The sequence below is a fragment of the Centruroides sculpturatus genome, unplaced genomic scaffold (assembly GCF_000671375.1).
Source record: "Centruroides sculpturatus isolate CEXI.00-Female unplaced genomic scaffold, Cexi_2.0 scaffold474, whole genome shotgun sequence".
Classification (NCBI taxonomy): Eukaryota; Metazoa; Arthropoda; class Arachnida; order Scorpiones; family Buthidae; genus Centruroides; species Centruroides sculpturatus.
In genome coordinates, this window is record NW_019384646.1 from 176,289 (window position 1) to 203,057 (window position 26,769).

The 26,769-nt window shown below is 25.8% G+C and overlaps 1 protein-coding gene across 1 annotated transcript in view; it reads left to right on the plus strand.

Moving 5' to 3' along the window:
- Positions 1 to 632: 632 nt before the first annotated feature.
- Positions 633 to 26,769, plus strand: part of LOC111626186 — a 96,968-nt gene continuing 70,831 nt past the window's right edge. Inside the window, exons 1-3 of the mRNA XM_023369496.1 lie at positions 633 to 690; positions 755 to 859; positions 10,729 to 10,833. Of these exons, the coding sequence (XP_023225264.1) occupies positions 633 to 690; positions 755 to 859; positions 10,729 to 10,833 (268 nt within the window). The remainder of the gene's footprint in view (positions 691 to 754; positions 860 to 10,728; positions 10,834 to 26,769) is intronic.

The window sequence follows — 26,769 nt, forward strand, 5'->3', positions numbered from 1 at the left end:
TAATATTTTTATGTGATAAAATTTTTCACATTTTGAATATCACAACTCGGTATAAATATGATTTTATATTGAAAATATTTGAAGTAAGAAGGCATTTTTTTTACAACATTCTAAGGTTCTNTATCTATTAGGCTACCAGATGAAAAGAATATTAATATACTTTTATTAAATATTGAAACATATAATTAAAATGAATATAAATAATTAAATATTTATTATATATAATAACAGTGAAAAGCATTCTTGTATAACGTAAATACTCTTATCTTCTCTTTATTAAACAAATCTTTAACATAAATTTATCTCATTATCAATTTCTCTTTTCCTGATATTTAGGATGTTTGGGATAATACTTTAATCGATAGCTTCATACTGAATGCATAATAATTAGTAGGACTTTTTAAACTGAATTTACTGTAATGCTAGATTCATTCGTCACGGTAACATTGAATAAAGATTAATGAAGAGGTTGTTCTTTGCTTTCATAATACTTTAAATTTTAACTTGTTATTTAAAAATTAATAATTTAAGATGAAGAGTGATGAAATAACTAATTTAGTAGGACGTATACTTTGAGTATACTTAGACCACTTTGTAATTTCTTATAAAACTAACTCTGATTAGTGCGAGACATGAAATCCAGGAAAATTATCCAAGAGGATAAAGCTTGGATATCTCATGGTGGAGAGTGTGAGGTTAAACACCTCAATCACTTTTACGATTATAATTTGCGGAATGTTTTACTCTATCTTAGGGGTAAATGCCTCATTTGCTCCCTCTGAGGACGCCCATAGTAGATTGGCACCAATTAGGGAAGCAATGGGCGCTCATGAAGAATGGGACGACCATTGCCGATTTTGTAAGTTTAAGAGCCCTAGATCTGCTGATGAACTTGCTTGTTTTTTATTAAAATCTTTCAGAAAAGTTGAAAGGTTTAAATAGTACTAAAAATTAATTATTTAGTTAATTTCGGGACTTCAAACTGAGAGCACCATGCGAGTGCCTCATTTACCAAAGCGTAAAAACGGTACTGAAAATGAGACTTCTGTCTTAAAACGAAAAACAAAATTGTTATTTTCATTTAAGAGTTTCCTTTTTCATTTAAAACTTTATCGAATTTTAATCTTTTCTAAGTTTTTAGACAGTCTTAATCTTTCGAACCAAATACAATTATCTCTGTTAATGAAATCGTTAACGTGTGCCTTAATATCTCAAATTATAATGCTAGAAAACATGATATTAACATTAATATAAACTTAGAAACGTTTTGATTGCAAAATAAACCGCAAATAAATGATTTAATCTTAAATTTAAACATTAATTTAGCTAAAGTTGCATTTAAATTGATTTATCTCGTGTAAAAAAACATTCGTGTAAACTTGATACGAATGGTAATGCATATATATAAAAAGCAAATCAAATATTTATTGTATGTAACACGTTGTGTTATGTTGTATACATATTATATGCATTTAAATATATAAAAATTTAATCTGCTTCTACATATTGGCACTATTAGTTAAGAGTTTTTTGGTTCGCTTTCCCTTCTTTCTACAGAGGAGAATTTTTCCAATGTAGTCTGTTGTAGGTGACTTTTCTGGATGTTCCTAAAATAAGCCATCACATTGTCATTGAACAAGTTAATGCTCCTATTCAGTAACACTTGCTGCTTTTATTTCTTCCTTATTCTTAAGAATGGTGCAACACGAGTAACGCTTTTACACTCGCGATAAGTACTTTTTTCATCTCAATCGTCGATACTATAAACATCCTCTCAGGCTTCATAGCTTCCACACTCTTTTTGAATGCCAGTGTTAAATTTATATATATGTGTTATATAACAAAACGTAGCAAAATATGAAGCAAAAAGCACTAAAAACATAAGTATAACACTCGAGATTGTTTGTTTGTTTATACTTATACGGTAACACATATGGGCGATCTGCCTCCCAAGTGGTCTTTTATGGAAAACTAGTCATATTTAGATGTTAGTAACAGTCAGTTGGAGAGTCGCGAACCCACGATCAGTATTAAGCGGTTTTATCCAATTGGACCGTAACGCAAGAGATGTTTTCTGTATGAGGTAACACTGTACTATAAATAGTTTTATTATTAATTATTATTTAGCAAAATTATAATTTATGATAGACACAAATTCATTGCAAAGATTATTTTGTTAATAAAGATTTTTTTAATCTTCATTAATAACACAATAATAAACATTCGTGATAAAAGAGGATTTGAACACAGAAAATGTAGTCGTAAAAGTTGATGCTTCGTTGTTAAAATAATTTAATATTTATTTAAAATATAAATATTTTAATTTTAAATATATTTATAAATTCTTAAAATCGTTTTCTTTATGATAAATTATGAAAATATTCTCGAGTATGTATTCTATTTTATATTAATCATTTAATACTTCATACATAAATTTATAATTTTTATACTTTTTATTAAAATTATATTTAGATGAAAATTATTAATAAAAATTCCTTTTAAGTCTGTTGATAAATTTAAAATTAAAAAAATTTCTATATTTATTATTTTAAACACTTTAATTTACAATAATCAAAGCTACTATTATTTTAGAACTGACAAAATAGAATTAAGTTTATTAGATCCACAGGGTACAACATTAACATAGTTTCTTGTCCCAAAAAGTAAATACTCTCGTTTGTAATCAGCAATGTACACGCTATTAGAGATCCAACGATGTTTCTTCAAGAAATTTCTGTTCTACATATGCAAATAGTAAAATAAATGTCACATAAATTACATTGAAAAGAGTCGAAGAATATTGAGTAAACGACAAATTGAGGTTTTACGTAAAAGTAAATTAATACAATTATTTTTAAGATTAAATCAACGAAACTGTCAACATTATGTCTTTGATGATAATATAATCTGAATTTATATAATGTAATAACGAATAAATTAATTTATTCGTTATTCACAGTGTAATATAAAAGAGAATAAATATATTCTTTAAAGGATATACGAGTTTTCTAGGATACATTTAATATATTTCACGTAAGTAATATTAAAATAATAATATTTAATTATTTATAACTTTTGTAATTTTTGAAAAATGCATGAAAATATTGTTTAGAATATTTTCAAGAATAAGTGAATGTAATTAATTGAAAGAATAATATTCAGCGAATATATTTAATTGACAAACATATATATAATGTGTTAAATATAAATATAATTTCAGCTTATAAATAATATGAATTAATGTTAAACAAATAAAAATCCTCTTTTAATTTTCTTAAAGAGATTATATTTAATATCACTTTTTTTTAAAGTTTATAAATTTATTGAATACAGGTTTAAGTCGAAAATATTCTCAACATTGATTACTTATTGCTCGAAATTCGGTGAAAGTAGAGAATTGTGTGGATCAAATTCGAAATCAATAGACTGTCGTGGGTAATTTGATAGCAATAGAATTCGAGAGAAAAGTGTTCATTCTTTCCATGAATTCTGATTAGAAAAGAGGGAGTTGGATTAGAAAAATGTACAGAACTCCCAACATGGGATCTACGAACCCTCGATTTTAGTTGTGTTCTTCCCCTGTGAAAATTTCAGCCCAATAAAATTCTTCCAGAATCCAATTTCTGAAACATTCTGTGAGGAAATCTTAGGGATGATACAAAAATATCAAATATTGCTGCTCTAGTACATAATTACATAAATTATATTTANATTATATTAAAAATTTTAAAAGAAATGCTTTAAATATTTTCAAATAAAATGAAAAATTGAAATCCAGTCTTTAAAAAATACTTTTATACTAGATAGTTCGGTCCCTGGATATACTATTAACTTGATGCTAGGTAGATTTCCTTTAAAAATTATTCTTATCATTATTTACAAAAATATTTTTTTATAAACTTAGTTTCATGTTCCTGATTTTCTCTAATGTGAAATTTTTCAATTGGATTTAAAAAAAATGAATAGCCAATTTTAGAAATACCGACCGGTTCTGCAATTTGTCTACTATGGCTATATACTATATACTATATTTATATACTATATATATATATATATATATATACTATATTTATGTCACCTGGATTTAATCTTGTCCGTATATTGTCTGAAGGGCACCTTATCAATTCATATTGGCTACACATTAATGGTAGATGTAATACCGTATGCAGCCAGAACCAAGAGAAAACTAACACTGATTTTTCTCTCGTGGTATTCTGATATTGCTATAATTGATCATATAGGTTAAAGTAAATATAAGAAATGCTAAGTTTCAAATTTAGATAATAATAATTCGTAGAGAAATACAGAAATGTCTCGTACTTCGAATTTAATTCGTTTTGGGAGACAGTTCGAACTAAAAATTGTTCAAAATATAAATAATTTTCCTCATTAGAAATAATGGAAACTGAATTAATTTGTTCCCAGATCTAAAACAATTCCTATTTTGATGAACTTAAACAGTAAACGTATAATTTATGGTAAAATAACACAATTAAATGTCCTAAATACTAAATTACAACATGAAAACGATAAATAAAATACGTAAATGGTGTGTCAAAAATTGAGAATTGCATTCACCGAACCTTAGTGAGGTGTACTGATGGCTGGTAGAGAGAAAGATAAAGCTTTACTGTTTATAATGTATGTGTGAGTGTGAGAGAGAGAGAGGGAGAATATCAAAAATATAGTTATTTGATGTGTTTATAGAAACTGCTTCTACATATTGGCACTATTAGTTAAGAGTTTTTTGGTTCGCTTTCCCTTCTTTCTACAGAGGAGAATTTTTCCAATGTAGTCTGTTGTAGGTGACTTTTCTGGATGTTCCTAAAATAAGCCATCACATTGTCATTGAACAAGTTAATGCTCCTATTCAGCAACACTTGCTGCTTTTATTTCTTCCTTATTCTTAAGAATGGTGCAACACGAGTAACGCTTTCGCACTCTCGATAAGTACTTTTTTTCATCTCAATCGTCGATACTATAAACTTCCTCTCAGGCTTCATAGCTTCCACACTCTTTTTGAATGCCAGTGTTAAATTAATATATATGTGTTATATAACAAAACGTAGCAAAATATGAAGCAAAAAGCACTAAAAACATAAGTATAACACTCGAGATTGTTTGTTTGTTTATACTTATACGGTAACACATATGGGCGATCTGCCTCCCAAGTGGTCTTTTATGGAAAACTAGTCATATTTAGATGTTACTAACAGTCAGTTGGAGAGTCGCGAACCCACGATCAGTATTAAGCGGTTTTATCCAATTGGACCGTAACGCAAGAGATGTTTTCTGTATGAGGTAACACTGTACTATAAATAGTTTTATTATTAATTATTATTTAGCAAAATTATAATTTATGATAGACACAAATTCATTGCAAAGATTATTTTGTTAATAAAGATTTTTTTAATCTTCATTAATAACACAATAATAAACATTCGTGATAAAAGAGGATTTGAACACAGAAAATGTAGTCGTAAAAGTTGATGCTTCGTTGTTAAAATAATTTAATATTTATTTAAAATATAAATATTTTAATTTTAAATATATTTATAAATTCTTAAAATCGTTTTCTTTATGATAAATTATGAAAATATTCTCGAGTATGTATTCTATTTTATATTAATCATTTAATACTTCATACATAAATTTATAATTTTTATACTTTTTATTAAAATTATATTTAGATGAAAATTATTAATAAAAATTCCTTTTAAGTCTGTTGATAAATTTAAAATTAAAAAAATTTCTATATTTATTATTTTAAACACTTTAATTTACAATAATCAAAGCTACTATTATTTTAGAACTGACAAAATAGAATTAAGTTTATTAGATCCACAGGGTACAACATTAACATAGTTTCTTGTCCCAAAAAGTAAATACTCTCGTTTGTAATCAGCAATGTACACGCTATTAGAGATCCAACGATGTTTCTTCAAGAAATTTCTGTTCTACATATGCAAATAGTAAAATAAATGTCACATAAATTACATTGAAAAGAGTCGAAGAATATTGAGTAAACGACAAATTGAGGTTTTACGTAAAAGTAAATTAATACAATTATTTTTAAGATTAAATCAACGAAACTGTCAACATTATGTCTTTGATGATAATATAATCTGAATTTATATAATGTAATAACGAATAAATTAATTTATTCGTTATTCACAGTGTAATATAAAAGAGAATAAATATATTCTTTAAAGGATATACGAGTTTTCTAGGATACATTTAATATATTTCACGTAAGTAATATTAAAATAATAATATTTAATTATTTATAACTTTTGTAATTTTTGAAAAATGCATGAAAATATTGTTTAGAATATTTTCAAGAATAAGTGAATGTAATTAATTGAAAGAATAATATTCAGCGAATATATTTAATTGACAAACATATATATAATGTGTTAAATATAAATATAATTTCAGCTTATAAATAATATGAATTAATGTTAAACAAATAAAAATCCTCTTTTAATTTTCTTAAAGAGATTATATTTAATATCACTTTTTTTTAAAGTTTATAAATTTATTGAATACAGGTTTAAGTCGAAAATATTCTCAACATTGATTACTTATTGCTCGAAATTCGGTGAAAGTAGAGAATTGTGTGGATCAAATTCGAAATCAATAGACTGTCGTGGGTAATTTGATAGCAATAGAATTCGAGAGAAAAGTGTTCATTCTTTCCATGAATTCTGATTAGAAAAGAGGGAGTTGGATTAGAAAAATGTACAGAACTCCCAACATGGGATCTACGAACCCTCGATTTTAGTTGTGTTCTTCCCCTGTGAAAATTTCAGCCCAATAAAATTCTTCCAGAATCCAATTTCTGAAACATTCTGTGAGGAAATCTTAGGGATGATACAAAAATATCAAATATTGCTGCTCTAGTACATAATTACATAAATTATATTTATCACTTGAATCATTTTATGCAATATTCTTTATATTGTAATTCAAAATAGTTTGACAATTAGTAGAATTCTGATGTTTTGTGGATGACTTTGGGTAATCATTGTGAAATTAAATTTGATTGTTTAGATTCACCCGATACTAATTTAACTGTATAGAAATCAGTATAAAATGTATTGTAATAAAATATACTCTCTTAATTAACCGTTGCATTGTGATTGTTATCTTAAATACTCAAGAGATATATTAACATAGTTTGTTCTAAAGCTTTAAATATGTTTGATTAAAGTTTGTGTAAGCATTACTCTATTTATTACTCAATGTCAAAACATGATAAAGTACAAGAATCCTCTAGAGTGGATGCTATAATTAAAGGTAATAAACAACTTTAAACAAATAACAATAAAGTTTATAAAAGAATAACATTTAGATTCTAATTAAGCCCAGATATATTTATAGTAAAATATAATATTTTATAATTGTAGAAAACTTTATTTGTATGTATTTTAAATAGAATTATTTTCAATAAAATTATTGTTATTTAATAAAATTTAGCATTAGGAATACTTTAAATTAATTTTAATTTACAATGATTAAATTAAGGTAATAAACTGTAGATAATTATAATTAAATGTGATAAACAGCTTTGAATAAATAATTGTAAAGTTTATAAAATAATATAATTTATATCTTAATTAAGCCAATATAATTATAATTAAAAAAATGAAATAAAATATAGAAGTTATTTAAATAATTTATACCGAATTTAGCTAAAATATTCACGTAAAATAATCATGTTTTTGTAATTATAGTAAGCTTTAATTAGGCTTGAAATACATAAAAGGAAGTTATTTTTTTTCAATAAAATTATTTTGAAATAAAATTAAATATAAGAAATATTTTAATAATAATTTAATTATCGTAGAAATATATTTAAAAATATTTTTATACATATTCTAATCGTAGAAAGTAATCTAAATGTTTTGCAAAATGTTGAATATTTTCGAAACATCAATTTATTTTCTACAAATATTTTCTTTTTCACTTTTACTCAATTTTATTTAAACTTTAATATTTTTATGTGATAAAATTTTTCACATTTTGAATATCACAACTCGGTATAAATATGATTTTATATTGAAAATATTTGAAGTAAGAAGGCATTTTTTTTACAACATTCTAAGGTTCTATACATTTGAGACTTTTTTTTTATACTTTTATATTTTATATAAAATGTAACTTAAACTGTTACATTTTTTTTGTATAAAAGTAATGTTTATTTTTTGTATTCAAGTTATAAAAATTGAATTTTTAAATAAGAAAATTATGCTTTAAATATTTTCATTTTAAAGCTTTTATATACCTTATTTTTAAGTTATATTTTCAGTTAATTATAAAAAAATATTTTAAAGAGACAAACCTGAGGTTTTTTTCATTATAAAGGTTCCGTTTTGTACAAGTTTTACTGTATAATTTAATTAACGAATGTTTAAATTTAAACTTATATTAACAGCTTAAGTTAACGATTATTACAACACATTATTTGTCAAATAAAATATCTAATAAGTAGCTATATATTATAAAATTATTGATTATTAATTAAATATTAATTAAATTTTGAAAAATAATTATGAATTAACTATAAATATCATATATTTATAAGAATGAAAAATTTGTTTTAAAGAAAATTGACAGATAAAATTATTATTAATTAATAAACACTCATTTGGTAGAAAGTAGTGAAAAGTTTTGAATGAAAGTGCTTACTCTCATCATACATTAATTATTCATTCAAAAGTAGGGAATTCTTTTGTTATTCTTTAATAAATCTGGCTTAGAATTTTATATACTATAATAATAAAATAATTAAATTCTCGTGTTACAATGATTGATTATTAATTTCAATTACAAGAGACAATTTTGAAAATAAATAAAAGAATAATTTATTACCAATATCTTTTTACTACGTGGAATATTTTGGTTCTGAGTAATGAATTTTATAGTGTATTAATAGGATGAATAAGGATATAAAACTGATTTTATGTTGTTTCAAAGTTATTCTATTCGAAAATATTCGCTACTTTTTATCCATTAACTTCTACAAATTACATAGGAAAGTATAATTAATTCCTTTTATAATTAAATATTTATTTGATAAAAGCATTCCTTGTTTGTATAGAAAATGGGATGGGTTTGGTTCCATTAACAAGTATTAGGAACTAATTTAAATTAATTGAAAAAAAATATATCAAACCGAACATTACCGTTTTATATAATTATATAAACGGAATAAAATTTATTGTATTTATAAAGATACGAAAGATTTTAATGCTTGAATTGTACTATAATTTATTTGCATTAATCTTTGCAACTAGTTTTGAAAGAATGTGCAAGGAGAGGGAATTTAGGCTAGAAAAAGGATACTTTGTAAGTTATTACTTATCCCTTTTCACTAATTACAAAAAACCATATTTTCTGTAAATTAAAATTGTTTAAATGAGCCATAATATACAGAAAATTAGGTAGGGAAAGAAATCTGTTATTTTCACTATTATTTAACTTTAACATTAATTAGGACCGACTAAAATATCTTATCACTGTTTATTTTCTTGGAAATTAAGAATTTAATTGAGAGTGAAGAGAAGTTATCACTGTAGAAGCATCTCTACCATCCTCGTTTTCCGAGTCTTTCAAATGCATCCTGAAAAAAAAAGGAAAAAAGTAGAAAACTGTGTGCAGAAAAGGATAAAAGAAAACGACCGAGAAGTTTGTTAGAAACCAAATAACATCAACTTAAAAGAAAAAGAAATTAAGAAAGAGGAAAAAAATCCGAGGATACTCGTTAATGTTATGATACATTGTAAGGAAAAATCTCTTTCATCACTTCTTCGTGAAAATAAACAGATTTGTCTTCTCGTTCTTAACGTAGATTTGATTTCGGTTCATGGAATTTTAGTGATTTTTGCCACCGAAATAAATATGCAAAAGTCAATTTAAGCATGAATTTTCAACATGTAAACAGTTATAAACATTCATACAAATCGACAATGTATGTTGTTCTCTTGGTTTTAGAAACCAAGAAATAATATGAACTTAAAATCTTATTCTTTACGTTAGATTTGAAGAAGTACTTATTTTGTAGAATTTAACGTGAGTCAACAATAAACAACATATCTATTAGGCTACCAGATGAAAAGAATATTAATATACTTTTATTAAATATTGAAACATATAATTAAAATGAATATAAATAATTAAATATTTATTATATATAATAACAGTGAAAAGCATTCTTGTATAACGTAAATACTCTTATCTTCTCTTTATTAAACAAATCTTTAACATAAATTTATCTCATTATCAATTTCTCTTTTCCTGATATTTAGGATGTTTGGGATAATACTTTAATCGATAGCTTTATACTGAATGCATAATAATTAGTAGGACTTTTTAAACTGAATTTACTGTAATGCTAGATTCATTCGTCACGGTAACATTGAATAAAGATTAATGAAGAGGTTGTTCTTTGCTTTCATAATACTTTAAATTTTAACTTGTTATTTAAAAATTAATAATTTAAGATGAAGAGTGATGAAATAACTAATTTAGTAGGACGTATACTTTGAGTATACTTAGACCACTTTGTAATTTCTTATAAAACTAACTCTGATTAGTGCGAGGCATGAAATCCAGGAAAATTATCCAAGAGGATAAAGCTTGGATATCTCATGGTGGAGAGTGTGAGGTTAAACACCTGAATCACTTTTATGATTATAATTTGAGGAATGTTTTACTCTATCTTAGGGGTAAATGCCTCATTTGCTCCCTCTGAGGACGCCCATAGTAGATTGGCACCAATTAGGGAAGCAATGGGCGCTCATGAAGAATGGGACGACCATTGCCGATTTTGTAAGTTTAAGAGCCCTAGATCTGCTGATGAACTTGCTTGTTTTTTATTAAAATCTTTCAGAAAAGTTGAAAGGTTTTAATAGTACTAAAAATTAATTATTTAGTTAATTTCGGGACTTCAAACTGAGAGCACCATGCGAGTGCCTCATTTACCAAAGCGTAAAAACGGTACTGAACATGAGACTTCTGTCTTAAAACGAAAAACAAAATTGTTATTTTCATTTAAGAGTTTCCTTTTTCATTTAAAACTTTATCGAATTTTAATCTTTTCTAAGTTTTTAGACAGTCTTAATCTTTCGAACCAAATACAATTATCTCTGTTAATGAAATCGTTAACGTGTGCCTTAATATCTCAAATTATAATGCTAGAAAACATGATATTAACATTAATATAAACTTAGAAACGTTTTGATTGCAAAATAAACCGCAAATAAATGATTTAATCTTAAATTTAAACATTAATTTAGCTAAAGTTGCATTTAAATTGATTTATCTCGTGTAAAAAAACATTCGTGTAAACTTGATACGAATGGTAATGCATATATATAAAAAGCAAATCAAATATTTATTGTATGTAACACGTTGTGTTATATTGTATACATATTATATGCATTTAATTAAATATATAAAAATTTAATAGATATACAGTAATATCTGTAAAAATATCTGTGGAAACAATATATAAACAATAAATAATTCAGGTCTTTTACTACATTAATTCCACAGATTATTATTTTTTTATTAAAATTTTAAAAAAAATGATTTATTCAAATTGATTGATTTTGCTGTTTTGATAATTGGAACAGAGTCGAATTAAAACACAATTAGATAATTTAAATTAGTTTATTTTTATTCTAGATATCAAATATAATTTATAGGAATGTCCTGATTTAAAGACCTTACTTCTAACAATAGTTAAATTAGTTTTTAACCACTATACATAACGAAGAAGATTAAGGATGAATTATTTATTTGGAATTAATTTTAGTTCTTAAGTACTTAACATATAATTAGCAGAAATCTCTTTTAAAAAGAATTTAATAGCATTTGACTCGTATGATTGCATGAAATAATGAGTTCTTTATATATATTATATGATAATTTTCTCTTCCCTATATATACATGTAGTATAATTATATATACGTATTTGTATATACTGTATACCATATGGTAGAATTACGTCTCAATATATTATATCATATTATAATCTTGTGTCTAAATATCTTTCTGCTGTATTCATATATCATAAACTAGTTTCAATTATATTAATATAAGCGTTATTAATTAAACCGAATCTTATGAAATTTTGTTATTGTAAAGTTCATACATCATTAAGTGAAGATAAAGAAATGATAGAAGCAGATTAATATAACTTCCTGAATGCAGAAAACATACTTTAAGAGTAATTTTACAAGGTTTTAATTATAATTTTATACAATAAAATCCATTTTTAGACTGACAATAAAACATAGTTTTAATTGTTATTACTAACAAACCCTTATGTAAAATAAATAAACAAGTAAAATCTGTTGTTGTAAAGTTAATTATACCCTCAATCTTGGTGGATTATTTATAATAGCCAGTAAAATAATTATGGATATTTTCTAACAGTGTAAATAATATATATTTATTAATAAAATCTCTATATTTTGATGCTACATTTACACATGATAAGGTTTAATTTGGTGCGATGATTGTATTAATATTAATTGTCATATATTGGTGTTTGTCTTATTTAATGCATTTATTAAAAAACATTTTAACTAGAAAAGTTTTAAAACTATACAAATTCATACCAATTTAGCTCTTTGAATTTTCTTTTTGTCAATATTTTAATATTAAATTGAAGTTTCAAGTTCATTTTGAAGGAGTTTGAAGCATGTTCTATGAATTTCAAGAATAAAACAGAACTCATTCATCATTCGCTGCTGATTTTTCTTTTATTTATTTTGCTCCTCTTTGTGCATACAATAGAGTTCCTCTCTATTTTTTTATTGCATATGTTAACAAATGTTTTACTGGTATACATTCCAAGGTCATTGCTTATGCTGACATCATTAAATTAATTAATAGCAAACCTATCTCTTTACAGACTGCTTGTAAAGAGATGTGGTTGTTATAAATTATAGGGTACTAAATACCCTAGTTGAGTCCTTGAAAAAACTGAACCTTGTCATTAATGCACATATTATATTAATGCACTTGTTATACTCTTTTCTTGGATTGAAATCCTCATACTTCAGACTTTTTATTGAAAACTGNATAATTTTTCTTTAATACATTTTTAATGAAGTCTAATTGATAACCAAATGTTGAAATATTGACATTTTTACGAAGAGTATGGAGCAGAATTTCTGTATGATAAATCTACAAATGAATCACAACCCTTGCACTTTGTCCCAATTACAGATGCAATCCTTAACGAGTATTTTATGAACCTTAATATTCACTTAAAAAGTAGAAAAAGTAATTTGTAGATTATGTGACATTCATCATGTTCATGTTCACTTTATTTATCAAATTAATGTTAATTTTAAAAATATATTTTAAAGAAATTTTAATAAGTATACTGTTTTGGATATTAATGAATTGTATAATTTACTATCTTGACACGTTTTAAACGTATCATAGTTTAAAATAATTTGAATAATTTTATTGGAATTTAAATAATAAAAACTGATTAATAAATTGATAAATGTTTTATATTTCCTGTCGTTTTTAATTAAGTTAAAATGTGTACCACAACTGCAACTGCATGAATTAAGATATATAACAATCAAAGTATAGTATCAGTATACAGAAAGTATTGCGTAAAGAAAATTTTCACAAATATTGGAGGATACTGTATACTGCTACTATACTTTGATTGTTATATATCGTAATCTGACTATCATATTTACTATTATATATTCTATTTTTAAACTTTGTATAATGATAACAATGAAATGTTTTCTATTTCTCCTATCAATGCAATTTGTTCTTTATCCATCGTTATATAACCGATATTTGTGTGTGGAATTTGATGAAGAGAGCTATAAACAGTTTAATAATAAAAGAAACATTTGATAATTATGTGAAAGGACAATTTACAATAGTAAACTTTAAGCAACTGTTGGTTTTCGTTATACAACATTACTCTGAAGACGAACAGAAATCCAAGCTCAGAACGTCTCTTCTATTTCTTCATTCCTTCGCTTCTCCCCTTTCTTTCTTCTTTTTTCGGGCCTGCCGTACTTTGCTTTTTATTTCCTCTCAATTAACTGGCATGTGAAGATCGGTTCGGATAATTGCCTCGTGGTTCGGCTAATATTTCTCTGTTGATTGCTCAGTTCTTCGGCTGATCCGCTTGTGATCGACTTCGAATTCTAGCTGAGCGATAAGAAAATAAATAGGCCTAAATACAAACAAAACAGAAGAAAAATTTTTTAAAATTGAAATTAATTTTGGCCCCACATATGCTATATATACTACAGTATGTAACGCGCGGTATCAACATTATTACGAACGGGCCTGATCACTAATGTCATCGACTAGCATGGATGAGATATGATAAATGAGGTCCAACTTGTACTGTCTATGTTAAATTAGTATTATACGAATTTAAAGTCTAGATCAGCAATTCATTTTATGCGTTTTTCTAATGGTTGTTAGTCTTGTAACAATCCCAGTTCTGTCGAATGCATCTCAACTCACTTCATTAGTGTATCTAAGATTAACTTTTAATGAAACTTCAAATGAAACTCTTAATTTGAACAGATATTATCATCTCTACGGAATCTTTCAACAATAGTCATCCAGTTAATTAATCTACCTGTATCTAAGATTTGATTAAATTCCAGCCTCGGGGAGTATTTTATTTTCTATAGTTTTAGAATATGAAAGGAAAAGTTTCATTCAAAGCATTACTTTCATCAAAATTATTTAATATTTCATTTGGTTTGCAATCCACTACTCTCAAAAGCCCGAAGCAAACTATTAATGACCAACTAAGTTTGGAATGCTATTAAATTTCAAATAATCGAAAGTAATTATTTTAAGAATGACTCTATATATTCCAAATAGGAAAAACAGGAGGAGGAATAGTTAAAGGACTGATCTTACCGTTCTTTTCTAACATATCTGTTCTGTAATAGGCCTACCTCTAAAAACTTGAGTTGAGGCCTAAAAAAAAGTGAACAAAGTGGCACGTTATAGCTTCTTGGGGAGGCCAGGCGAATTTGAATTAGGAGGCCCCATGTATACTGTTGACTTCAGACATTTGTCTTCGGAGAAATGTTTTCTTATAAAGATTGGTTTTGGCCCCTGTTGAAGGTGGCCCCAGGAAATTGCCCTTTTTAACCATAGGATAACGCGCCACTGTCTGTAAACATGTTATCGGTGTGTTATCTTCATTCTAAATCTTTCCATTAGCAGGCTGTATGGAGGAAACTATTTTTAGGGTAATTAAACTTTCTAATTAAATGAGATCTTTCATCTTAACAAAGATTTTGCAAATATTCGAAATAGGTTTCATTTGTGATTATTTGAATGTTTGATTATGAATATTCAATTGTTAAACGTTCACACGATATTAGATCTAGTCTTTCATTAATGTATAATTAACTATAGACAGTGATATTAATTTCGACTCATGCCATTACTGCCATTAACAAGATTAATATATATATATTATGATCCAATTAAGTATAGTAAAATGTTATCAAGAGATTATGAATAGATTTTGTTTTGTCAGTTGAATTTTCTATATTTATTTTTTATTTTCCCTGCTGTTATATATGACAGAGGTGAGGAGATACGCTTTTCTTCACCCACTTTGAAGCTTAATAACTGCTGTGTTTTTTGTCCAATAAACGTGTGAATAAAATCGTCCCCCACACTGGTATACTTTCCCTCTGTTATACTGTATATAACAGCCGGAAAAATAAAAATTACAATTTATTGTTACGTTTTCATTTAACTTTAAGCAATGTCCTTTTGAGCTTCCTATTAAAGTATCACTCGTACCTTTGCCATAGGCAAAGTGAAGGCAAATGATATTATATTATTAAAATATTTATGTAATCAATACTTGACGAATCCATTGAGATTTCCAGTTTGAAAACAACACTATGTGGATAAATCTGGAAAAACTATTTAATTAAGTTCATTTGATTAAATTTATAATAAAATTCTTTATTTAAAAAAAAAAACATAAAACATATTCTACATTTTTACTTGAATTAATTCAAATAAATTAAAAGTAATTTTTCATTGTTAATTCTACGTAAATAAATTTTTAATATTTTATACTTAATTATTTAACTCGTGTAATATTTATATTATAAAAATTCCTATATTATATGTAAAACTGTAAAATTTTAAAGATATAATTAATTTATAAAAGAAGATTATAATTATTGTTTATTAATTATTTGTATCTAAAGTTCCATTTTTGACTCGCTCCGTCTTCTGGACGAGTTAATAAATGAAACTTTAGAAATAAGGTGAGCCAAAGCCTCTATACGAAGTTATACACTACCTGAAGGTATAAGGACTAATGTATTTGTGACGTCAATGTTTGTCTACACATAACATTAGTTACGTTAACAAGCACACGTATGTGCATTCATTTAAATGTTACTCACACAGTTCGTGTTCTGTGATTTACTTGTTATAAACGACTGCATATAATAAACTGATTTTTGGATCAAAATCAGTTTATTATGCGGTCCCGTTTGATCCGGATAAACGTTTTTTTTTTACTGTAATTCTAATTTTATTACAATTTAAATTAGTATCTTATTGTTAAAAATGATAATGATGTTCTCACAAGCTCTTCGTGGTTTTCGAGTATCTTCAAATCCAATTGTTCTTAACATAATAATATTTTATTCGTCTTGGAAATTTTTATGTACGTTTTCCGTGATTTCAATACATTCAACTTTAAACAATAATATATTTTTACTGTTTATAGTTATTCCTTTTGTTTATTTTAGAAACTAAAACTGCTTTAACTATAAAATATCACGTAAGTTACGGAAAATTGAATATCGAAACAAGAAAAAGACTGATTTTAATATGACAAAAGCTTAGTTCTTGAATCAAAAAGTTCAGCAGAATGATTTTATTATATTTCTAAGTCCTATAGAATAATAAATACAGAAATTAAAAGAATATTTTAATTTTTTAAGAGCGATATTGAAGATAATTTCCTAACTTTTTTTAAGCATGATGTTAGAATTTTTAATGAAAAATTAATGTAGATAAATTAGAGTTTATTATGGCATATGCAACCAAATATTTTTCTTTATAAGTTAGTAATTTACGCTAAAAAAAATGTTCTTAAAAGTTAACTACTGTAATATATCTTAATCTTACAACAGCTATCAATTTTAGTTACGTATAATTTATATAATATTGCTGTGAAAACATTTGTTAAATTTGGGATTTAACAAATATTAAATTAATCTAGTATAATTTATATTGAAGAAATAAAAAAAAAGTATCGAAATGACTGATAACAGAGGGAATAACTAAAGAAATTTCTGTTAAAATATCTTGTGTAGTAGTAGATTAAATAACACAAGTTCATTAAGTAATGATTTTTATGGATAATTGCCTCGTGGTTCGGCTAATATTTCTCTGTTGATTGCTCAGTTCTTCGGCTGATCCGCTTGTGATCGACTTCGGATTCCAAGCTGACGATACGAAAATAAACAAATACAAACAAAACAGAAGAAAAATTTTTTAAAATTGAAATTAATTTTGGCCCCACATATGCTATATATACTACAGTATGTAACGCGCGGTATCAACATTATTACGAACGGGCCTGATCACTAATGTCATCGACTAGCATGGATGAGATATGATAAATGAGGTCCAACTTGTACTGTCTATGTTAAATTAGTATTATACGAATTTAAAGTCTAGATCAGCAATTCATTTTATGCGTTTTTCTAATGGTTGTTAGTCTTGTAACAATCCCAGTTCTGTCGAATGCATCTCAACTCACTTCATTAGTGTATCTAAGATTAACTTTTAATGAAACTTCAAATGAAACTCTTAATTTGAACAGATATTATCATCTCTACGGAATCTTTCAACAATAGTCATCCAGTTAATTAATCTACCTGTATCTAAGATTTGATTAAATTCCAGCCTCGGGGAGTATTTTATTTTCTATAGTTTTAGAATATGAAAGGAAAAGTTTCATTCAAAGCATTACTTTCATCAAAATTATTTAATATTTCATTTGGTTTGCAATCCACTACTCTCAAAAGCCCGAAGCAAACTATTAATGACCAACTAAGTTTGGAATGCTATTAAATTTCAAATAATCGAAAGTAATTATTTTAAGAATGACTCTATATATTCCAAATAGGAAAAACAGGAGGAGGAATAGTTAAAGGACTGATCTTACCGTTCTTTTCTAACATATCTGTTCTGTAATAGGCCTACCTCTAAAAACTTGAGTTGAGGCCTAAAAAAAAGTGAACAAAGTGGCACGTTATAGCTTCTTGGGGAGGCCAGGCGAATTTGAATTAGGAGGCCCCATGTATACTGTTGACTTCAGACATTTGTCTTCGGAGAAATGTTTTCTTATAAAGATTGGTTTTGGCCCCTGTTGAAGGTGGCCCCAGGAAATTGCCCTTTTTAACCATAGGATAACGCGCCACTGTCTGTAAACATGTTATCGGTGTGTTATCTTCATTCTAAATCTTTCCATTAGCAGGCTGTATGGAGGAAACTATTTTTAGGGTAATTAAACTTTCTAATTAAATGAGATCTTTCATCTTAACAAAGATTTTGCAAATATTCGAAATAGGTTTCATTTGTGATTATTTGAATGTTTGATTATGAATATTCAATTGTTAAACGTTCACACGATATTAGATCTAGTCTTTCATTAATGTATAATTAACTATAGACAGTGATATTAATTTCGACTCATGCCATTACTGCCATTAACAAGATTAATATATATATATATTATGATCCAATTAAGTATAGTAAAATGTTATCAAGAGATTATGAATAGATTTTGTTTTGTCAGTTGAATTTTCTATATTTATTTTTTATTTTCCCTGCTGTTATATATGACAGAGGTGAGGAGATACGCTTTTCTTCACCCACTTTGAAGCTTAATAACTGCTGTGTTTTTTGTCCAATAAACGTGTGAATAAAATCGTCCCCCACACTGGTATACTTTCCCTCTGTTATACTGTATATAACAGCCGGAAAAATAAAAATTACAATTTATTGTTACGTTTTCATTTAACTTTAAGCAATGTCCTTTTGAGCTTCCTATTAAAGTATCACTCGTACCTTTGCCATAGGCAAAGTGAAGGCAAATGATATTATATTATTAAAATATTTATGTAATCAATACTTGACGAATCCATTGAGATTTCCAGTTTGAAAACAACACTATGTGGATAAATCTGGAAAAACTATTTAATTAAGTTCATTTGATTAAATTTATAATAAAATTCTTTATTTAAAAAAAAAAAACATAAAACATATTCTACATTTTTACTTGAATTAATTCAAATAAATTAAAAGTAATTTTTCATTGTTAATTCTACGTAAATAAATTTTTAATATTTTATACTTAATTATTTAACTCGTGTAATATTTATATTATAAAAATTCCTATATTATATGTAAAACTGTAAAATTTTAAAGATATAATTAATTTATAAAAGAAGATTATAATTATTGTTTATTAATTATTTGTATCTAAAGTTCCATTTTTGACTCGCTCCGTCTTCTGGACGAGTTAATAAATGAAACTTTAGAAATAAGGTGAGCCAAAGCCTCTATACGAAGTTATACACTACCTGAAGGTATAAGGACTAATGTATTTGTGACGTCAATGTTTGTCTACACATAACATTAGTTACGTTAACAAGCACACGTATGTGCATTCATTTAAATGTTACTCACACAGTTCGTGTTCTGTGATTTACTTGTTATAAACGACTGCATATAATAAACTGATTTTTGGATCAAAATCAGTTTATTATGCGGTCCCGTTTGATCCGGATAAACGTTTTTTTTTTACTGTAATTCTAATTTTATTACAATTTAAATTAGTATCTTATTGTTAAAAATGATAATGATGTTCTCACAAGCTCTTCGTGGTTTTCGAGTATCTTCAAATCCAATTGTTCTTAACATAATAATATTTTATTCGTCTTGGAAATTTTTATGTACGTTTTCCGTGATTTCAATACATTCAACTTTAAACAATAATATATTTTTACTGTTTATAGTTATTCCTTTTGTTTATTTTAGAAACTAAAACTGCTTTAACTATAAAATATCACGTAAGTTACGGAAAATTGAATATCGAAACAAGAAAAAGACTGATTTTAATATGACAAAAGCTTAGTTCTTGAATCAAAAAGTTCAGCAGAATGATTTTATTATATTTCTAAGTCCTATAGAATAATAAATACAGAAATTAAAAGAATATTTTAATTTTTTAAGAGCGATATTGAAGATAATTTCCTAACTTTTTTTAAGCATGATGTTAGAATTTTTAATGAAAAATTAATGTAGATAAATTAGAGTTTATTATGGCATATGCAACCAAATATTTTTCTTTATAAGTTAGTAATTTACGCTAAAAAAAATGTTCTTAAAAGTTAACTACTGTAATATATCTTAATCTTACAACAGCTATCAATTTTAGTTACGTATAATTTATATAATATTGCTGTGAAAACATTTGTTAAATTTGGGATTTAACAAATATTAAATTAATCTAGTATAATTTATATTGAAGAAATAAAAAAAAAATATCGAAATGACTGATAACAGAGGGAATAACTAAAGAAATTTCTGTTAAAATATCTTGTGTAGTAGTAGATTAAATAACACAAGTTCATTAAGTAATGATTTTTATACGATAAAATTTAAAATAATATTAATATCTAAACATTTTGTTTTATAAGTATGAAGGGTTTTTTAAATGTAAAAAACAAATGGAGGTCCACATCCTTCCATTTACAGAAGGATCTGTTATATAACTTCATCTACAACATGAATAATTTTGTCTTTTTAAAATAAAATATTCATCTTTTGGAAGTATTTCAGCTTTACTTTTATCAAAATTAAAAACTGAAAAAGATATTTTTTTCCATTTATATATAAAATCTTAATCGAGAAAAAATTACATAATTATGATGAAGAACAGCAGAAATTCGTTTTATTTTATACTAGAATAAAAATAAAACATTTTATTTAAATAAGAATTTAAATAACTCTATAACAAATTGCAGCTTTTAGAAAAAATAGTTTTAAAAAATTCACGAAGAAAATTTTTTTTTAAAACATCGCCCTATTCCTATTTACACAATTGGTTACTGCACTAAACAGGAATTCAGGATTTATTGAAATAGTTTGAAATTTTTATAGAATTCAGATTAATTTCCTGATGCATTAATTACTAGCAATGAATTGGTATTCGCTATTGGCAAATTAAAGAAAAAATTCCGAATGTATGATCTGTTTGCGGCAAACTTTAAAAGAATTCTTTTTGGGATTATATACTGCAATTTTATTTGGAATTTTATATGTAATACAATGAAAAAAAAATAGTTTTGTTGATTTCTTTATATAATACAACCAAGAGAAATATGTAACTATAAACCAATTATTTTAGATATTACATTAAAGAATCTTAAACGTAATAGAATATTACGTTTAAGATTCTTCAATTGATTGAAAAATATCAAATGTTTAGTCAGTTATTGTATTGAAACATTGAAGAGTGATAACATATTAATGTTATTTATACACTTATAATAGATTTTTTTTATCACTTCTACAAATGAAATTCCTCGTGGATACTTTTATTCTTAATTTTTTTTAATGAAAAATGGTAAATTATCAAAAAATATTTGTACTATTCTTGTGTAGAATTTATTTTTTCTTTTAATTAAATAAAAGTTTTAGATGTAATTTAAATTATTAAGTGTATTAAAATATAATCTGACACCTTGACAATAAATTTAAATTCATCAAGAATTCTTATTTGTTTCTCATTAAAGTTTTCGAAGCTAAGGCACTTGATCTTCAGGTGAAAATTTAGAAAGAATGTTCTCTTGAAAACAGTTGCTACAGCAACCGAAAGAAGTTACAGATACGATTGTTAGTATTACATAACTTAATTTAATAAACATTTAAACCAAATCACCACTACGTTAAATATTTATTTAGTAATATTAAGAAAGATATATTCCAGTGCTAAAATATTAACTCTGCTATTTGTAACTAGAACATTGTCCAGGGTCATGGGTCTAAAAATTAACCTTCGTTTCTTTCATTAACAAGTACTTTTCGTGTCGTAATTATTAATTCTTTTGAAAGTCCAATCGATATCTCTCTAAAAGAGATATACAGATTAAAATATCATTTCGTTTTACCTGAATATTGCTACCTCGAGGCTCTTGTGAAGGGGTTGTTTCTTTTGGCTTTAAGAATATCTCCCATGCTGGTGAATTTCTTCTACATTTCTTCTACATTCCTGCATACGATTGCTATATAAAGCATTTATTTCCGACATCTTTGTTTAGGTCTTCAATTCTTGTAAACTATAGTTGAAATTTTCTCTTTTATAAAGTTTTAAAGCGAATTGTCGTACGGACCACATACGACAATTCAGGTGACCACGTCATATTAGATAATACAAAATATTGAAATCCACAAATCAATCATTTTTATTTTGTTTTATATTACGTGGTCTTAATAGACTTGGGAATAGAATTGCTATAGTTATAGGCCTAAATAGATTATTTTCCAATTAAGACATCCTAATAATTTGTATCTCTACTAATCGTATTAACTCATAATTATTTATTTTACTCTCCCCGAACAGTAAGTTGAACAAATGTATAATGCTTGTGAAGAATCCTAGTTTTTNTTTATATAAAAAAAGAAAGATATTTTTAAATTGTAGCTTTTTACAACTGATTATAAACTAAAAAAAAACAGTTTGTATTCAAAAGAAAGATAGATTTTAGCCTGCACATGATACCAAACTTTCAACTCTAAGTTTGACAAGTGAAGTCTTCATGGCTGTAGACTTCATAGACTCTTGAATGACCTATCTTATCTGAAAGCCTTTTACTTAGATAGAACTGAGTGACCTAGACGATTCATAACTGGCTATTCTTCCGAATCAACTGTCACTCTGATACATACCTTCGCTTAAGTTAATGGTAAAGAGCGATAGATAGCCAATGACTACAGTACAGTACATTCACATGAATGTTGTCTTCAACTATTGAATGATCTTTCTCTACACTTCTGGCAGTTTGGAAAATAAAATTCAAACTTTTCCTTCAGATAAATATAATGTAGAGAATCAAAATTTACGAATTAAATATAATATAAAATGTAAAATATGAAAGTAAAATGTAATATTTATTTTACTTTCTATTTCATTTTTTAATANTTATTCTTAATTTTTTTTTAATGAAAAATGGTAAATTATCAAAAAATATTTGTACTATTCTTGTGTAGAATTTATTTTTTCTTTTAATTAAATAAAAGTTTTAGATGTAATTTAAATTATTAAGTGTATTAAAATATAATCTGACACCTTGACAATAAATTTAAATTCATCAAGAATTCTTATTTGTTTCTCATTAAAGTTTTCGAAGCTAAGGCACTTGATCTTCAGGTGAAAATTTAGAAAGAATGTTCTCTTGAAAACAGTTGCTACAGCAACCGAAAGAAGTTACAGATACGATTGTTAGTATTACATAACTTAATTTAATAAACATTTAAACCAAATCACCACTACGTTAAATATTTATTTAGTAATATTAAGAAAGATATATTCCAGTGCTAAAATATTAACTCTGCTATTTGTAACTAGAACATTGTCCAGGGTCATGGGTCTAAAAATTAACCTTCGTTTCTTTCATTAACAAGTACTTTTCGTGTCGTAATTATTAATTCTTTTGAAAGTCCAATCGATATCTCTCTAAAAGAGATATACAGATTAAAATATCATTTCGTTTTACCTGAATATTGCTACCTCGAGGCTCTTGTGAAGGGGTTGTTTCTTTTGGCTTTAAGAATATCTCCCATGCTGGTGAATTTCTTCTACATTTCTTCTACATTCCTGCATACGATTGCTATATAAAGCATTTATTTCCGACATCTTTGTTTAGGTCTTCAATTCTTGTAAACTATAGTTGAAATTTTCTCTTTTATAAAGTTTTAAAGCGAATTGTCGTACGGACCACATACGACAATTCAGGTGACCACGTCATATTAGATAATACAAAATATTGAAATCCACAAATCAATCATTTTTATTTTGTTTTATATTACGTGGTCTTAATAGACTTGGAAATAGAATTGCTATAGTTATAGGCCTAAATAGATTATTTTCCAATTAAGACATCCTAATAATTTGTATCTCTACTAATCGTATTAACTCATAATTATTTATTTTACTCTCCCCGAACAGTAAGTTGAACAAATGTATAATGCTTGTGAAGAATCCTAGTTTTTTTCTGGAGTAGTTTAAGTAAAAAATATTCACTAGAAAAAGCTTTAAGCTATCTTATATCTATTTGTATTCCAAAGGGGAACATTGGATTTTGTGTACTTCCGTATATTTCGAAAAAAGTAGTAGAAACTTATTTTGAATTTGAAAAATATATTTTTAAGAAATTTAAGAAACAATTTCGTTCGAAAGAAATAGTTATTTTAACTTCATTATCATTAACAATTAATATTTATTTTTATGTATTATAAATTAATGTTTGTATGGTTAATTATCAGTATTTTGGTGGAAAATCCTCCAGAAAAGTGAAGAAAGGTGAAAATATTTGTTTATTTTCTTTCTATTATCTATTTTATCGGGTATTATTATTTATTTTTTTCCATGTGACATTGCCTGTATTTTAATTTAAATATATATATATATATATTAATACAGTGCGTATTTTTAAATAAAGTTTTCTTCTTTCAAATAGAATTTTTAACTTTTTAAAATTTACTTACAAATTAAAGATATAAAAATATTTTTTCTTCTCTAAAAATACGTAAAATGTAACTGAAAAGGCAGTTAATTTCTACGTAATTTAGTTTTTTAACCAAAAAATAATTACTTTAGCACTGTAATTAGTGATAATTATTTGTATTAGTTTTGAAAAATATAGCATTAAATATGTAAAACTATATTTCAAATGTAATTATAAATTTTTATCTTAATATATTTGTTTAACATTTGATACGTTTGAATTTAAAAAAATAATGTTTTTATATTCAAGAACAATTTAAATTAAGTTCTATTCCATTTACTGATATATTATTAGAAGTCTTCGAAAGCCACCACGTGATGCGTTATGCCTTAATAATAGATCCTTAAATAGGGCAGTTGTATTCTTATTAGTTTAGCTCTATATCCTTTATGTCAGGTATATTATTTCCTATAGCAAACAAATATCCAAAGGTTTAATCACACATAATTTTCTCTTCTACATATGCATTTCGGGGGTATTTATCTGCTGTAGGAAATACTATAACTGATATAAAGGATTATAGAGTTAAACTAATTAATAATAGACGTTGTGCTACATAAGGAGACGTTTCTAACATGGCCACAAGCCTGTTTCTCTGTTTTTGACAGCCGCATTCTCTTATGATTACGCATTGATAGGTGCCACCATATGAATGGTATCTACCAATGCATATTCATAAGAGAAGTTTCCACAATAACTACAATTCAAATCAATCGCATAAATTGCCTAAAGAGGAGGAAATTTTTTTCTTTTTTCTAGCAGTTACTCTAAAATTACAGTAAGTTTCTTTGTTATTTATTCTTTGAATGTTGTAGATTATCAAAACCAATTTTTGGACATTTTTCTTTACTTAATACTAGTTTTTGAAACATTTTTATTAGACTAATGAGTTATTTACGCTTCAAAAACCAAATACGTGGATACCTAATATGGCCATTAAGTATTCGTATCATTAAAAACTTTTTGGTTTTAATAATCTGATGTAATTCTGTATTTTTGTATCTAATTCTACTTAATAAGACAATTACCGTTTAATCATTTCACAATAACAATTGATTTTACAAAAATGAAAAGGTTTTCCAACGTTTTGTAAATATCTACAGTCTTAAAATGTCACCTATTGGGTACATGGTATTTTTAATATGCCACTTCAGATATTTTTTAAAAATTCCTATATAATATTTTATGGTCTTTTAAAATTTTTATTATAATCCCTGCTAGATGCAGTATGTACTGTACCTTTCTTCTCGCTATCATAAATTATGTTGTAATGTTTACTTGTATTGTTATATTGAATGAAGAAATGTATGGTATGATTGCATGATGTTAACATATGTATGATAAGCAATCCTATACTTTTAAAGTTATCCGTCATTCATGTTCATTACAATTATAATATAATATTACAAAATAAAATTAAGCTGGTTCAAAATAAAATCGGCATTCTTTATTTCTTTTCATTCCTAACAATTGCTACCATTATCTTTAAGGTCTTCAGATTGGATCTGAAGATATTAAGGAAGTAGGGCCATATCTCTGGAACCAGTAGTCCTATTTTCCTGAAAATTTCTGGAAACATTTCTCACTGTTATATAATTCTCCTTGTAAAAATGCAAAGATTTTCGACTAAATGCACAGGAGTTATTTAACTTCAAATTGAGTTTATCAAATTTTTCAACAGTGTAATCATAGATCAGGAAACTGAAATCTAAACTTTAAAATTTATATAAAAGAATTGTCTACATTATAAGTATTACGTATTTAAACAGTTAATAAAAGAACTAAAGATATTAATATTCAATGAAATTTAATAACTTTTAAGTCTCCAATATAGTTTTATAAACATAAATTTACTTGGAAAACAAGTATTGTAGATAATAGATCTATTTATTCAGTAATTTAGAAA